Source organism: Pseudorasbora parva, chromosome 1, assembly GCF_024679245.1.
Source record: "Pseudorasbora parva isolate DD20220531a chromosome 1, ASM2467924v1, whole genome shotgun sequence".
Lineage (NCBI taxonomy): Eukaryota > Metazoa > Chordata > Actinopteri > Cypriniformes > Gobionidae > Pseudorasbora > Pseudorasbora parva.
In genome coordinates this window covers 588,417-606,028 of record NC_090172.1, presented here as the reverse complement: position 1 = coordinate 606,028, position 17,612 = coordinate 588,417, and the positions used below count along the sequence as shown (strand labels likewise).

The 17,612-nt window shown below is 42.3% G+C and overlaps 1 protein-coding gene across 1 annotated transcript; it reads left to right on the top strand.

The window, feature by feature from the left end:
- The first annotated feature begins 1,878 nt into the window (after nucleotides 1–1,878).
- Nucleotides 1,879–15,395, top strand: LOC137082335 (oxygen-regulated protein 1). Its single transcript, XM_067447710.1, has 4 exons — nucleotides 1,879–2,015; nucleotides 3,279–3,919; nucleotides 9,204–9,354; nucleotides 10,306–15,395. Exons 2-4 carry the CDS (start codon nucleotides 3,299–3,301, stop codon nucleotides 14,694–14,696), a joined length of 5,163 nt encoding a protein of 1,720 aa, XP_067303811.1. The 5' UTR covers nucleotides 1,879–2,015; nucleotides 3,279–3,298; the 3' UTR covers nucleotides 14,697–15,395.
- Nucleotides 15,396–17,612: the final 2,217 nt, after the last annotated feature.

Below are 17,612 nucleotides of genomic sequence, written 5' to 3'. Positions count from 1 at the left end.
TAACACCAGGTGAAGTCTGCATTCATAATGCATCATGAGGATATTCTTAATACATTATAATACATGCATAATGCCTTATAAATGACCTTATAATGTGTATCATCTCATGAATAATCATAATAACATTACTTGTTAGATTTGGTGAAGCCTTGTAATATTACAGTGTTTATGAATAAAACATGATTTGCATTGTGAATGTATTGCACTTTTCCACACAGCTTTGATTTCACCTCAATGTCTTATAACCTCTTACGGCTGTTTATAAGAAGACTTCACGTAAAGCATGAGCTCATAATAAAGCTTTAGATCTTTATAAGAAGACTTTATCAGCACTCCTAATATGATACTGTGCACATCTGACGTAAACAATATAAAGATATGAAACTATGGGATGTACATTATAACTTAAGTGGATAAAATCATGTTCGTTGTGTGTTATAAATCAAACTCTTAGTAGTTATAATCACAAGTAGGTAAATATTATTAATGTTGTTAGGGTTATTCATGAGATGACACAACACATTATAAGGTCATGAATAAGGCATTATGAATGCAGGCTTCATCTGGTGTTATAATGCATTACTCTTAAACGTTATTACCACAAATATGTATTATAATGTATTATAGTCGTTGTTATGATTATTTATCAGATGATACAACCCATAAGGTTGGTCATAAAGCTTATTATAATGCATTAAGAAAACCCTTATGAGGCATTATAAATACAGGCATCATCTGGTGTTATAATGCATCACTCTTAAAAGTTATTATCACAAATAAGTCATTGTTTTAATGTATTGTATCTGTTGTTATGATTATTTATCAGATGATACATAATCATAAGGTTGTTTAAAAGACATTATAATGCATTAAGAAAACCCCTATGATGAATTATGAATAATCTGGTGTTATAATGCACTACTCTAACATGTTATTACCACAAATAGTCAAGTCAACTTTATTTATGTAGCGCTTTTTATAAAGTCCGATTGCTTTAAAGCAACTTCACAGTGTTAACAGGAAAATAATGCAACAACATTTGATTTGAGATGTCATCAGATACTTTCAAAAAAGGTTAGTATTATTATGATACAACGTATCAGATCAGATGATACAACATATTATAAGGTTGTTTATAAGGCATAATAATGCATTAATAATACCCTTATGATGCATTATTAATCCAGGGATCATCTGGTGATATAATTTTTTACTCTTAAAAGTTATAACCAGAAATAGGCGAGTATTATAATGTTTTGTAACTCTTATTATTATTTATCATGATACAATACATTGTATGTTTTTTTTATATAAAGCATTAGGAATACCCTTATGATGCATTATTAATGCAGGCATCATCTGATGTTATAATTGCATCACTCTTAAAAGTTATAGAAATAGGTATTATTATGTTTTGTAACTGTTGTTATGCTTATTTATCAGACGACACAACACATTGTACGTTTTTTATTTATTTTTATAATGCATTATGAATACCCTTACGATGCATTATGAATGCAGGCATCATCTGGTGTTATAATGTGTTACTCTTAAATGTTATAACCAGAAATAGGCAAGTATTAAAATGTTTTGTAACTGTTATGATTATTTATCAGATGATACAACATATTATGCAGTTGTTTATAACGCATAACGAAAACCCTTTATAACAGGCGTCATAGAAAGTGTTGTTATATCATTTTCAACGTTACCCTGTTGTGTTTTCATTGGTAAGATATTGATAGCGATACTGAGAAGTCTTTATTCGTACATAAATCTAGCGGGCTCACACACACACACACACACACACACACACACACACACACACACACACACTCAGAGCAGCGAGCCCAGCCCTGGATGGAGAGATTATGAGGGAGAAAAGATTAGGCTAATGAAGTCTGAAGCAGTGGCTCAAAATAACTTCAGCCATCTCCATCGCAGGACTCTTCTTCAGATACAGCGCTTATGCCAGAGAAAATGGTCGCGTTAATTTGCTCAAAATCAGGACCCCGGTGAGTGTTTACCATCTTTATGACTGCTCGTCTCGTGCTGTGTTAACACCTGTAAAGATGCATTCGTTTAGAAAATATATGAAAGTAATAATAACAGGAAAATAATAATTATAAATCCAGTCCTTCCGATTATCAAAATTTACATTGGATTATTTTTAAATTAATATAGAGGCCTATCGTAGTTTACCTTTTAAAGAACGCCTTTTCCACATAAACTCAAGAAGTTCTGTGTAATATTGTTTATTGTTCGATAATTTCTTTTCTTTTGATTAAAGAAAGATTATTATATAGACATTCCTCCTCGCTTGAGGCATTGGTGTGTTGGTAATATTTAGATAACCGTGATTATTTGAGCATAATCCAGACCTGTTGACGCGTAAACAACACCTGCCGTTAAAGCTGTCGACGGCACAAACACACAGAGCGATAATAGATCTAATGCTGGGTGGAGAATATGCCACTACAAAACTTATTTGTAATGTGGTTGAAAACATTATCCAAGATGTTTCTGGTTCTGGATTCTGATTGGCCGAGAGCTGTGTGATATTCCCTCCGCGCGGCGACTGTCATGGCGGATTTTCCGGAATGTAGTTTTAATAGTTTTTTTATAGGTGAGAATGTAGTTCTTTAGATCTGGATTACAAAACCAGTCCTATTTTTTTACTTATTTATTATTGATTCATTGATACATCATCCTAAAGCTGAATAAAAACTATTTCCATTGATGGTTTGTTAGCGCAATATTTGTGTTTTACTATTATTAACTATTTCACTCCAAAAAATGCTTTCCTTACTCAGTATTTTTGTCTTGTTTCGAGTCCAAATATCTAAAAATTCTTACATTAAGAAACATTTACTAGACAAGCAACAGTGTTTGTCTTGTTTTGGGGGAAAATAACTCAGTTTTTGCTTAAAATAAGATAAATAATCTGCCAATGGGGTGAGAAAAATAATCCTGTTTTCTGTTTGAATTAAGATTATTTGTCTCACCCCATTTACTTTTGCTTGTCTAGTAAATACTTCTTGTTTTAAGAATTTTAGATGTTTGGACTAGAAACAAGACAAAAATACTGAGGAAGAAGAGGATTTTTTGCAGTGCAGGATCGTGGCTTTGAAATCGAGTGCATTAGGGCTTATTCTTCCACACTGTCAGTATTAAACACTATAACGCCTCAAATGTGCCTTTTTCTTTTTCTTCTTTTTTGTTGTTGGCCATAATCAGTGACAGTACACATTAATAATGTGCTGCGTCTCTTCCCGTAGGATGCGGTGAGCTCGTGGAGATGAGTGAAGCTCCAGCGGTGCGGAAGGCTCAGGCCCAGTCCACGGCCAGCGGTCACACTCACGTGACATCTCGGCACGCGTGCATCCCTGAGCCTGGGCCATCCAAACGCGTGTGCTTTTATAAAAGCGGAGATGCGCAGTTCAGCGGCCTGCCTGTGGTCATCAACAGCCGCACCTTTAAGACCTTCGAGGCTCTGCTGGACAGCCTATCGAAGCGCGTGCCTCTGCCGTTCGGCGTGCGGACCATCACGACCCCTCGCGGGCTGACGGCGGTGCGATCGCTGGAGCAGCTTCAGCACGGGCACTCCTACATCTGCTCCGACCGCAAAACCGTCAAGCCCATCGACCTGGAGCGGGCGCGCCGGAGACCGCCCCCATGGTACCACACCCGGCCCCTGAGCGCGCGGAGCATGGCCTGGCACACACACACACACACTCCGGCTCAGCACGTGCTACACACACCGAAGCGGCTGGTGCTGTTCCGTAACGGCGAGCCAGAGCTCAAACACACACTCACGCTGCACAGGAGGACCCCCTACTCCTTCCACACACTGCTGGATCATATCTCGGAGATCATGCACTTCCCTGTGCTCAGGCTACACACTCCGCACGGCCGACGGGTGAGCAGCAGCTCTTTACTTCTATTGCTCTTTATTTGAATTGGGTCCTGAAAGCTTTAAATATTGCAGAACTTCAGGACTCAAACAGAACATAATGATTGTTTCCCGACTGGTTTCCCAAACACCCCCACCCGTATTCTCTATACACTCTAAAAATGCAAAAGTTGGGTTGAAAATGGACAAACCCTGCAATTGGGTTGTTTTAACTCAGTGTATAGGTTGTTTTCTGCAAAAATATAACCCAATCACTGAGTTAAAACAACCCAATTGCTGGGTAAAAACAACCCAATCACTGAGGTAACCCAACCCAACCACTGAGTTAAAACAACCCAATCACTGAGTTAAACCAACCCAATCGCTGAGTTAAACAACCCAATCACTGAGTTAAACCAACCCAATCACTGAGTTAAACCAACCCAATCGCTGAGTTAAAACAACCCAATCACTGAGTTAAACCAACCCAATCGCTGAGTTAAAACAACCCAACCACTGAGTTAAACAACCCAATCGCTTAGTTAAACCAACCCAATCGCTTAGTTAAAACTACTCATTCACTGAGTTAAAACAATGCATTCACTGGGGTAAAACCACCCAATCACTGAGTTAAAACAACCCAATCACTGAGTTAAACCAACCCAATCACTGAGTTAAACCAACCCAATCGCTGAGTTAAACCAACCCAATCGCTGAGTTAAACCAACCCAATCGCTGAGTTAAACAACCCAATCACTGAGTTAAAACAACCCAATCACTGAGTTAAAACAACCCAACCACTAAGTTAAAACAACCCAACCACTGAGTTAAACCAACCCAATCGCTGAGTTAAACCAACCCAATCGCTGAGTTAAACAACCCAATCACTGAGTTAAAACAACCCAATCACTGAGTTAAAACAACCCAATCACTGAGTTAAAACAACCCAACCACTGAGTTAAAGCAACCCAATCGCTGAGTTAAACCAACCCAATCGCTGAGTTAAACCAACCCAACCACTGAGTTAAACCAACCCAATCGCTGAGTTAAAACAACCCAACCACTGAGTTAAACCAACCCAATCGCTGAGTTAAACCAACCCAATCGCTGAGTTAAACAACCCAATCACTGAGTTAAACCAACCCAATCGCTGAGTTAAAACGACTTATTCACTGAGTTAAAACAATGCATTCACTGGGGTAAAACCACCCACTCACTGAGTTAAACCAACCCAATCACTGAGTTAAAACAACCCAATCACTGAGTTAAAACAACCCAACCACTGAGTTAAACCAACCCAATCGCTGAGTTAAACCAACCCAATCGCTGAGTTAAACCAACCCAACCACTGAGTTAAACCAACCCAATCACCAGGTTAAACCAACCCAATCGCTGAGTTAAAACAACCCAACCACTGAGTTAAACCAACCCAATCGCTGAGTTAAACCAACCCAATCGCTGAGTTAAACCAACCCAATCACCAGGTTAAACCAACCCAATCGCTGAGTTAAAACAACCCAACCACTGAGTTAAACCAACCCAATCGCTGAGTTAAACCAACCCAATCGCTGAGTTAAACCAACCCAATCGCTGAGTTAAACCAACCCAATCGCTGAGTTAAACCAACCCAATCGCTGAGTTAAACCAACCCAATCGCTGAGTTAAAACAACCCAACCACTGAGTTAAACCAACCCAATCGCTGAGTTAAACCAACCCAATCGCTGAGTTAAACCAACCCAATCGCTGAGTTAAACCAACCCAATCGCTGAGTTAAACCAACCCAATCGCTGAGTTAAACCAACCCAATCACCAGGTTAAACCAACCCAATCGCTGAGTTAAACCAACCCAACCACTGAGTTAAACCAACCCAATCGCTGAGTTAAACCAACCCAATCGCTGAGTTAAACCAACCCAATCGCTGAGTTAAACAACCCAATCACTGAGTTAAAACAACCCAATCACTGAGTTAAAACAACCCAATCACTGAGTTAAAACAACCCAACCACTGAGTTAAACCAACCCAATCGCTGAGTTAAACCAACCCAATCGCTGAGTTAAACCAACCCAACCACTGAGTTAAACCAACCCAATCGCTGAGTTAAAACAACCCAACCACTGAGTTAAACCAACCCAATCGCTGAGTTAAACCAACCCAATCGCTGAGTTAAACAACCCAATCACTGAGTTAAACCAACCCAATCGCTGAGTTAAAACGACTTATTCACTGAGTTAAAACAATGCATTCACTGGGGTAAAACCACCCACTCACTGAGTTAAACCAACCCAATCACTGAGTTAAAACAACCCAATCACTGAGTTAAAACAACCCAACCACTGAGTTAAACCAACCCAATCGCTGAGTTAAACCAACCCAATCGCTGAGTTAAACCAACCCAACCACTGAGTTAAACCAACCCAATCACCAGGTTAAACCAACCCATTCACTGAGTTAAAACAACCCAATCGCTGAGTTAAACCAACCCAACCACTGAGTTAAAACAACCCAACCACTGAGTTAAACCAACCCAATCGCTGAGTTAAACCAACCCAATCGCTGAGTTAAACCAACCCAATCGCTGAGTTAAACCAACCCAATCGCTGAGTTAAACCAACCCAATCGCTGAGTTAAAACAACCCAACCACTGAGTTAAAACTACTAACTACTTGCATCATTACTGAGTCACGTGTAAAACAGGACGAGACACCAATGCTGGTGTTGACATGCCAGCTTCACATCGTAACTGGGATCCAGTCATATATTCCCAGTGTTTTGTGTGATTAGAGTGATGGCCATGTCAGGGGTGGATCTGCTGCGAGTTAGCCGACCCAGTGTGAGCATAAATAGCCTTTACAGAATGAAGAAGACCTGCTGCCTGCTCACGCTAAGCCTCTTTACTCCTTCATCCTATTACACTGCACTGCAATCTGGGATACAGCACATAAGGGACCAGAGGCAGAGCATATAGACCACCTAACCAGCGTTATCAATAATGATAACCTGAAGAGTTCTGAAGAGCAAGATTGCAATTTATGATTGATATTGAAGTGCACATTCAATGAAATAACCTAGTTCTATATACACCAATCAGGCATAACATTATGAGCACTGACAGGTGAAGTGAATAACACAGATGATCTCTTCATCACCTGTTAGTGGGTGGGATATATTAGGCAGCAAGTGAACATCTCACATCCATGTGGATGTTACTTTGACACGCTCCACCTACCTAAGCATTGCTGAGACCATGTTCAGCCTTTCATGGAAACGGTATTCTGGTGGCTGTGGCTAAGTTTGATGTGTTGACTCCAAATTCAATTGTTGTATATTCTCAACACTTGGTCGGGAGCCCTCAGCGTCACTAGTTTACGCCCTTTAGAATCATTTTTAGACGTGCAGGTCATTTCAATAAGAAACCTTTGGCCACATACACATCTCTTGTTGCCTTGGAAAGATGCAGCCTCTGAATTGGGACGTAGCTAATGTTTAAATGTGTTGAAAATCTCACCCGACATATCAATAATGGCAATCATCATGATAACATTATATATTGGGCTATAGTCTTGCCATTATTGATATGTCGGGTGAGATTTTCAACACATTTAAACATTAGCTACGTCCCAATTCAGAGGCTGCATCTTTCCAAGGCAACAAGAGCAATCCTCCATAGGCTAGACCATCCCTCGCTTTGACCTTTGGGACTCAGAATTGGGACACAGCTATTGCTACCAGAAGAAGCGTTACTGCTCTGATTGTGAAATACCATTGGCTCAAGTGTGTCTCGTGACTCATCGTGTCATTCTAAAGTTTGATATACACTCACCTAAAGGATTATTACATATTATCACATGGCAGCTGCTTCAGTGCATTTAGGGGTGTGGTCCTGGTCAAGACGATCTCCTGAACTCCAAACTGAATGTCAGAATGGGAAAGAAAGGTGATTTAAGCCGTTTTGAGCGTGGCATGGTTGTTGGTGCCAGACGGGCCGGTCTGAGTATTTCACAATCTGCTCAGTTACTGGGATTTACACACACAACCATTGCTAGGGTTTACAAAGAATGGTGTGAAAAGGGAAGAGCATCCAGTCTGCAGCAGTCCTGTGGGAGAAAATGCCTTGTTGATGCTCGAGGTCAGAGGAGAATGGGCCGACTGATTCAAGCTGATAGAAGAGCAACTTTGACTGAAATAACCACTCGTTACAACCGAGGTATGCAGCAAAGCATTTGTGAAGCCACAACACACACAACCTTGAGGCGGATGGGCTACACCAGCAGAAGACCCCACCGGGGACCACTCATCTCCACTACAAATAGGAAAAAGAGGCGACAATTTGCACAAGCTCACCAAAATTGGACAGTTGAAGACTGGAGAAATGCTGCCTGGTCTGATGAGTCTCGATCTCTGTTGAGACATTCAGATGGTAGAGTCAGAATTTGGCGTAAACAGAATGAGAACATGGATCCATCATGCCTTGTTCCCACTGTGCAGGCTGGTGGTGGTGGTGTAATGGTGTGGGGGATGTTTTCTTGGCACACTTTAGGCCCCTTAGTGCCAATTGGGCATCGTTTAAATGCCACGGCCTACCTGAGCATTGTTTCTGACCATGTCCATCCCTTTATGACCACCATGTGCCCATCCTCTGAGGGCTACTTCCAGCAGGATAATGCACCATGTCACAAAGCTCCAATCAATTTAAATTGGTTTCTTGAACATGACACTGAGTTGACAGAACTAAAATGGCCGCCATAGTCCCCAGATCTCTACCCAATAGCATCTTTGGGATGTGGAGGAACGGGAGCTTCGTGCCCTGGATGTGCATCCCACAAATCTCCATCAACTGCAAGATGCTCTCCTATCAATATGGGCCGACATTTCTAAAGAATGCTTTCAGCAGCTTGTTGATCAATGCCACGGAGAATTAAGGCAGTTCTGAAGGAGAAAGGGTCAAACACAGTATTAGTGTGTGTTCCTAATAATCCTTTAGGTGAGAGTATCTTCCGAATGAGATATGACTGCATGGGTTCATGGAGCAGTGTCATATTCAGTGATGAAAACAGTCCACTCTGTTCTTCATATAATGATAGAATGGCTTCAGAAGAACAGGAGTTGGTCAGTTTTTGCACTGTTTGCAAATACCAGTGACTGTTTTTTTATTGGTTTGTTGCATGTTTTCTGATGTATGTAATGTATGCATGCATGTATGTATGTATGTATGTAATGAGTCCTTCCAATGATTAGGGCAGGGGTGCTCCAACATATCTATATTTAATTACTAATGTTTGATCTCTGCGTTGTTGACACATTGTCATAGGTGGACGGGCTTCCTGCATTGATCTTATGCTCTGGGGTTTTGGTGGCCACTGGCCGAGAACCCTTCAAAAAAAGCAATTATGATGTCCAGAAGTCTTCTCCACCAACGTGGCAACCAGCTAAAAGATTGGGACGGCGGTGGCCAACAACCAGTAAGTTGATTTATTTTACTTTTATGAGCTCAGTACAGAACAGAACTGCTGCAGAAACTTTGCATATATTCAATACTTTAAAACCAGCCTGGTCTCATTGGAAAAACTTACCTGTGTCAATGTTTTTGAAAACCACAAAATACGTACCAATATGTCATATCCTGACATTTTCCAAGTGAAATGTCCACAGGGTGGCGCTAAAAGCTTAGTTTTTTCCCGGAACAGATGTGCGTGAATCTGGCATGTTTTGCTACGTTGGTTTTTTAATGTACACCCACACTAAACCCTAAATCTACCCGATAGTGTTAACAAAAGCAAATAATAAGGTTGGTATCTATATCATTTTAGCTTCTTAGCATTTTAGCTTGTGTTGTGAACTCGACTTTTATCATCACTTGTTTCTCACAGGAATTGTTCCCAAGCTTTCAGCATCGTACGCATTTGTACGCATCTGCACCAGATGAGCTATTGAGTGAGGTTGGCATGTCAGAAAAGCTGAACATATGGAGCTGGTTAAGGGACGCAAACTCCAAAATGTATTCGTTTACAAATCATGGACTATGGTAAAAAATAAAAAATAAACGATAAAAAAATGCTGTTATACTGCCTCTAGTGTTCTTTTCTGCTGGAAACTGCAGTGATATATACATATTGGTACGTATTTTGTGGTTTACAAAAACGTTGCCATAGGTACATTTTGCCAATGAGACCAGGCTGTTTAAAACATTTGTCTTATATGTTACACTGCATGCCAAGATAATCTATTACTGAGACTGTCTTGGAGCAAGTGCTGAGCCATTCATATCTACTGTAATACCTAGACCGACCTACATTCTTCAATATGGATTATAGTATGCTCTCTCTAATCTGTGTTCCTATTTTTCTCCCTTGCATTGCTTTACTGCTGTCCTGACTTCAAACAACTCTTCATCTGTCTACAACATTACAAAGGAAAAAAGAAATCCCACAACGGCAAATCTTTTCCCTTCTCCCTATCCTCAGAACGCTACATTGTGAATCAAATACAAAGCAGTTTGCCCGGAAGTATGTGTGATTTTCCAGGCAACCCAAATGGCTCTGTGGAAGCGGCTCCTAGACACCATCTTGAGTCAGTTTCTGAAACAGAAATAATCCCTAGTCTGGATGGCGAGAGAGAGGACGACACGCAAATGCCCCCTGATGATGACATCGAGAAATCCTTTCGAGTCAACCAAGATGGAAGTATGACGGTAGAAATGAAGGTACGCCTCACTATTAAAGAGGAGGAGACGATACATTGGACCACCACAGTCAGTCGTTCCAATGTGTGCAATCAATTTATAGCACCCACCATTCCCTGTCCTGACCTGGATGCTAATTTACCTGACAACTTTCCCCCTCAAAATGATCCTGTTCCCATAGAGGACAGCGAAAGTAACCCCAATGAAAGCAAGCTCAATGGGTGTGCTGCAAACATGGAGTTAGAGCAGCTTCCTTGCCCCCACTTGCACAAACAAGGCTCCATCAAGAGCATCGGTGATACAGAAATTCATAAGAACTCTTCATACTCTTACATGGAAGATCTGGTCAATGGAGAAGTGAAGCAAAACCACCCCGTTCCCAAACCTCGGTGCTCTCTTCCCTCTGATACGAACACCAACACACAGCTACAGTCCAATGACTACAGATCTTTAGAGGTCCTCCAGTTCCAGGACAACCAGAATAAGACAATATTACACGTCTATGAAGAGCAAACTTGCCAAGAGAACTTCTCAGGCAATGCCCAACATGGCTATATAGCATCTTCTGCAGTATCTTTAGGTAAAACGTTCCAGTCCTCTAATGAAGACATGAAATCTGAGACTTTGGCAGCCATCAGATGTCAGTCAATTGGGAAACAAGATATACTCTCCCCAATGTCTTCCACCTACAAAACAAGCACCTCCTCAACACAAAGGGCAATGGTGTTGGAAACGCCAGCTACGGCATCCCTAGAAGCCTCGGTATCTAGAGCAGTTCTTACTGTTAATACAACCACAAAGAGGAAGTCTGTGAGAGTAATAGTGAAAAAGAATCACTTGTTTAAGTCTGCTAATCCACAAAGAAAGCAGAGAGATAAAAAAGATGACATCTTGAAAGAAATAAAGAAAATAAGAGCTGATATATTGAGTCAGAAAGGAGCTATGAGGCACCTCAGAGCAAAAGCTGCTCAAAAACTACTGAAAAGGAGAAATAATAGTGACAGTGGACTAAAGCCTCAAACAGAGTGTGTTCAAAAGACGACAGATAACCCGAGCCCACAGATGATTGAAAAAGAACAAAACAACATTCAAGTGCAAACTGATAATTACAGTCTGCCAATGGAAAACATGCATAATAAAGGCACAATGACACAGCAAACATCAGAATATGTCGAACTCTGGCTACAATCTCAAGCAACTCCAGTGCACTCCTGTTTAGAAGCTATACCCAAAAATAACACAATGGCAAAAGCATCACTGTTCAATTACCAATCTAAGACAATACAACCATCAACAAAGGACACATTTGATGAGAAGGGGATCCATGTATATTCTCCAAACACCAACAAGAAAGCACTTTTAGACAAACAAAGTGATCACGTAACAAAAGCAATTGGAAATCAAAAGATTTCTGAGCTAATAAGTAAGAGCCACTCGTATGGCACTGTGAGGAGGACCCTTGAAACCCAAACAAAGCCTCTAACAGAACTGATAGATATGCAGGCACAGAAATTCTACACCGTTAAAATGGCTGTAAGGCCCGATATGAAGCCAGTACTTGATCAGCTTTGCTGTTCCATTCAGTCACTTCGTGAGATCACACAACACAAGCGGTCGCTATGTTTGAAAACGTCCAAATCTCTGCCAGATTTTTTTTGGTACTTGGCATCTACGTTTAGCTCTTCCTCCAGGGTACTCTTTGCTTTTCTGTCTGTCATGACTTTAAAGGATGGTTTAAGCCATTTAAATACATGTTGTCAGACTGAGACCAATCTAAGCAGTTCTGAGGCAATGCTAATGCTACAGTCTCTAAAGGAATTGGCAGTAATAGAGGATGCAGAGCATCTACGGTCAAGTCTATCTGACCTTTACAACTCAGCATCTCTTCAGCTGCTTCAGAACTGGAAGGGCTTCCAAGTATTGAGCAATAAAGCTAAAAGTACCACACCAGATACCAATGGGAGTGAGTCCAATCAAAGTTCAGAGGAGGAAGAACGTTCTATCCAAGTTCTGATGGAACATCTAGGCGTTCCCGAAAGGGTTCGAGAGGAGCTGGCAGCCCTCAACCATGTCGATGAAGAGTACATGATCTGCAATCCGATTGAAGGCTCTGACAAAGCTAGCAATTCCCTCCCAGAGATGAAAATGAATGACTCTATAGAGCAGATGGCTAGTCTCTCAGAGTTTGTGCTGGAAGATTACGTGAGCATGTATGTTAATTCAGTTATTGACAAAGCTATAAATGCACACCTTAAGAATAGTGACCATTCACAGGTTTTCACAGCAGGCTCACGGGCAAGACCTGATATGGACAATCTTGGGATCACTGAAAGATACCAAAAGGAAAATAAGAACTTTTACAACATTGAGGGAACTTTTCAGGGTGATGCAATATCTGTTTCAGATATCTCCGAGGATATGTCATCTAGTGAATCTAGCTTTGGGGCAGAAATGTGCCAAGAGATGGAGTTAAAGGGAACAGAATTGCAAGGAATGGAGCAAGGAAGACAAAAGCAACAAGAAGACACTGTAAAGAAACATGAGGAAAATGAAGAAAAACAATGGGAAATTGATGAGGGAAGAGGCACATGGGAAGAAAATAGTTCTGAAGTAGAGAAGACATTGAAAAAAGAAGAAGTGGTAAACGAGAGAGTAAAAGACACTGCTGACGAGGAAGGAACTAAATTATCAGAGGAGTCACTTGTTACCTACACAGGAATTGTTGAATCAAATATAGAAGAAGTGGATGAAATAGAAAATCAAGACTTGTGTATGGAAAGTGGGACTTATTCAGAAGAGGAACATGTGATTCTAGAAGCGCCAGAATGCTACACCGTCTACCAGGAGGACTTTGAGGAGACATCTGAAGGAGATGAGATTAGCTTTAAGGAAGAAAGAGCAAGCACTATTGCAGAGCTTATCAGCAGTCTACAAGAGCAGGACAAGTCTGTGAGTATGAGACCGTATAATACAGCTCAGACATTTGGCGAACAGCTCTTGAACCACATCAATGAACCAAATCTAGAGGCATCAAAGATCAACAAAGCCACAGATAGGGCATCAATGGATTCCATCTCATCTTCATTGGCATTCAGCTATGATTCCAAAAACATTGCTTTGGTGAAAGATTCAGAGGTACACATTCAGACTAACAGAGTGAAATCCATCAGAGACATGTTTCTGGCTAAGAACACGACAGATGTACAGCCGAGCAGCCCAAGTTCTGATTCTGCAGGATACCAATATGAAGACCACCAATCCTCAACACCCACAGAAGAATTGAGAGAAGAGAGAGATCCATGCAAGTTGTCCATTGCCAAGGGTTATGTAAAAAGAACTATTGAGCGGCTTTATGGGCAAGGCTCTAAAGGACCTGGTTCTGATGAGAACCGAAAAGAGAAAAAGAAAAGAGAAGGCCCTAAAGGTGCAAATGCCCCAAGGCTGCCCTCCATCAACGAGTCTCACACGAAAGTCATCCCAGATTTGTCATACTTTAATGCCACAAGCACAGGAGGCGGCTTCAACGAGCCAACGCATTGCATCACTCTGAATGCCAGGGTTGGCCAAAATGATGCAGTCCTAATTGATAAGGGTCGCTGGTTATGTAGGGAAAACCAAACAAGTCCGAAACCTCGTCCAGAAAATGAAGACACACCCAAGCATGTAAAGGAAAAAATTGGGTTGTCTGAGTCAGAGCAGGATTCTGGGAAAGAGAATATTCCATATTCCCTATTTGGCCATTTTCCTATAATGCCCGACAAGGATCCGACTTTGACAGAGCAAGGGGATAAAACAGGGAGGACATTCACCTACTTTCACCTTCCAAATGCCAATGATTCTGAGGTACAGCCAGATGAGCAAAAACCGGACACTCCAGAGGAGAGAACAGAGAACACGGTTAGTCCTCATACAGAGCCTCCTAAATCTTTGGCTGAAAAACACAGCATTGTAACCGTCTTCACATCGCCTTCCAATAAGGTGCATCCAATGACAGAAACTACACCTCCAGTAGTTACCCAGCCAACCAAAGGACAAAGCGCTGAGGTCACAAGACGCTCTGCAGAACCTGATGCACTGGAGATTCTCTACATGTTTTGTGGACAACACTGCCCCATTCTCTAAACTTGCTAAATAACTCATTTACACCAAATCCACCTTATAGTTCTCACCTCGACATTGGCAATGGCCACCAACATGAACCCAAACTGAAAAGAATAAAAGCTAGACTGGCTTTGGGCAAACTTTCATGTTCCTTAAAGAATTTGTCAAACAAAGTTTGGTGGGCATGAGATCGTACAGCTCTTACGGGCACTTGTGAAGGCAAGTCTCGACATGTTAAAGTAGGCTACTTTCATTAAAAGTACATATTAGGAATACTTTCAGCTGTGTTGCTAAGTGTCATGAGTAAACAATTGAATAGCTAACACTGTCTAGAGCAAACACTCACTCAAAATAAGGCCATCCAACGTATCCCATTCCAACTGTTTGAGTCTGTCTACACCAGACACAAAGTATTAACTGGTATATCAGTCTTACTGAATGGGTGCATAATGGTGTTGTATTGAAGTGTTCATTGTAGCGTTGCATCGCAATGCCTTGTTTGCTTTGACGTGTTCATGACCTTTTTATCTTTGAAGCTCTAAGTGTAGCGAACTGCAGTTTGCACTCCTTTAACCAAAACTGAATTTCTTTTCCCATTTAACGCGTCAATCATGTTCCTACAGCGGCTAAATACCCTCTGGCTCAGCCTGCTACAGTAGCCACGCCCCCACTCCCCACCTGCTACAGTAGCCACGCCCCCACTCCCCGCCTGCTACAGTAGCCACGCCCCCACTCTCCACCTGCTACAGTAGCCACGCCCCCACTCTCCACCTGCTACAGTAGCCACGCCCCCACTCTCCACCTGCTACAGTAGCCATGCCCCCACTTTCTGCCTGCTACAGTAGCCATGCCCCCACTCTCCACCTGCTACAGTAGCCACGCCCCCACTCTCCACCTGCTACAGTAGCCACGCCCCCACTCTCCGCCTGCTACAGTAGCCATGCCCCCACTCTACGCCTGCTACAGTAGCCATGCCCCCACTCTCCGCCTGCTACAGTAGCCACGCCCCCACTCTCCACCTGCTACAGTAGCCATGCCCCCACTCCCCGCCTGCTACAGTAGCCATGCCCCCACTCTCCACCTGCTACAGTAGCCATGCCCCCACTCTCCGCCTGCTACAGTAGCCACGCCCCCACTCTCCACCTGCTACAGTAGCCATGCCCCCACTCCCCGCCTGCTACAGTAGCCACGCCCCCACTCTCCGCCTGCTACAGTAGCCACGCCCCCACTTTCTGCCTGCTACAGTAGCCACGCCCCCACTCTCCGCCTGCTACAGTAGCCACGCCCCCACACTCCACCTGCTGTTCAGAAAGAAAGGCAGGTCTATAAGGCTATGAACTCATTTCTCACCTCTCTGTCCTCAGACAGACGGACTTGGAGTGAATGTCCAAATAAAGGTCATACCTGTCTTTTGCCCAAAGCATAGAACACATCCATGAGATTTCTATTCATCTAGCAGTGTATGTTTGTATGTTGTATGACCACGCTGCCTCTGACCACTAAGGGAAAGTTTGAGATATCACATTTATGTTAATATGTGTTTGTACAAACCTGATTCCAAAAAAGTTGGGGCACTGTACAAATTGTGGGGGGAAAAACAGAATGCAATGATGTGGAAGTTTCAAATTTCAATATTTTATCAGAAAACATAGATGACATATTACATTTGTAAACCGACAAAAAAATTGTCATTTTAAGGGAAAAATAAGTTGCATTTAAATTTCATGGCATCAACACATCTTAAAGTTGTGCCGTGGCCATGTTTCCCGCTGTGTGTCATCCTCTCTTCTGTTTATATCAGTCTGCAAACGTCTGGGCACTGAGGAGACGAGCTGCTCAAGTTTAGGAATAGGAATGTTGGCCCATTCTTGTCTAATACAGGCTTCTAGCTGCTCAACTGTCTTAGGTCTTCTTTATCGCATCTTCCTCTTTATGATGCGCCAAATGTTTTCTAATGGTGAAAGATCTGGACTGCAGGCTGGCCATCTCAGTGCCGGATCCTTCTTCTACTCAGCCATGATGCTGTAATTGATGCAGTGTGTGCTCTGGCATTGTCATGTTGGAGAATGCGAGGTCTTCCCTGAAAGAGACGCCGTCTGGATGGAGCAGATGTTGCTCTAGAACTTGGATAGACCTTTCAGCACTGATGGCCTTTCCAGATGTGTAAGCTGTCCATGCCACACACACTCATGAACCCCAGACCATCAGAGATCAGCTTCTGGACTGAGCGCTGAGAACAGCTTGGGTTGTCCTTGTCCTCTTTAGTCCGGATGACATGGAGACCCAGTTTTCCAGAAAGAACTTCACATGTTGATTCGTCTGACCCCAGAACAGTTTTCCACTTTGCCACAGTCCATTTTAAATGAGCCTTGGCCCAGAGGAGACGCCTGCGCTTCTGGATCATGTTTAGATACGGCTTCTTCTTTGACCTGTAGACTTTTAGCCGGCGACGGCGAATGGCGCGGTGGATTGTGTTCACCAATGTTTTCTGGAAGTATTCCTGAGCCCATGTTGTGATGTCCATTACAGTAGCATTCCTGTGTGTGCTGCAGTGCCGTCTAAGGGCTGAAGATCACGGCCATCCAGTTTGGTTTTGACCCTTGACCCTTACACTCAGAGATTGCTCCAGATTCTCTGAATCTTTGGATGATATTATGCTCTGTAGATGATGATAACTTCAAACTCTCTGCAGTTTTTCTAAGAGAAACTCCTTTCTGATATTGCTCCACTATTGTTCTCCGCAGCATTGGGGGAATTGGTGATCCTCTGCCCATCTTGCCTTCTGAGAGACACTGCCACTCTGAGAGGCTCTTTTTATACCCAATCATGTTGCCAGTTGACCTAATAAGTTGCACATTGGTCTTCCAGCTGTTCCTTATGTGAACATTTAACTTTTCCAGCCCCTTATTGCTGCCTGTCCTGACTTTTTGGGAATCG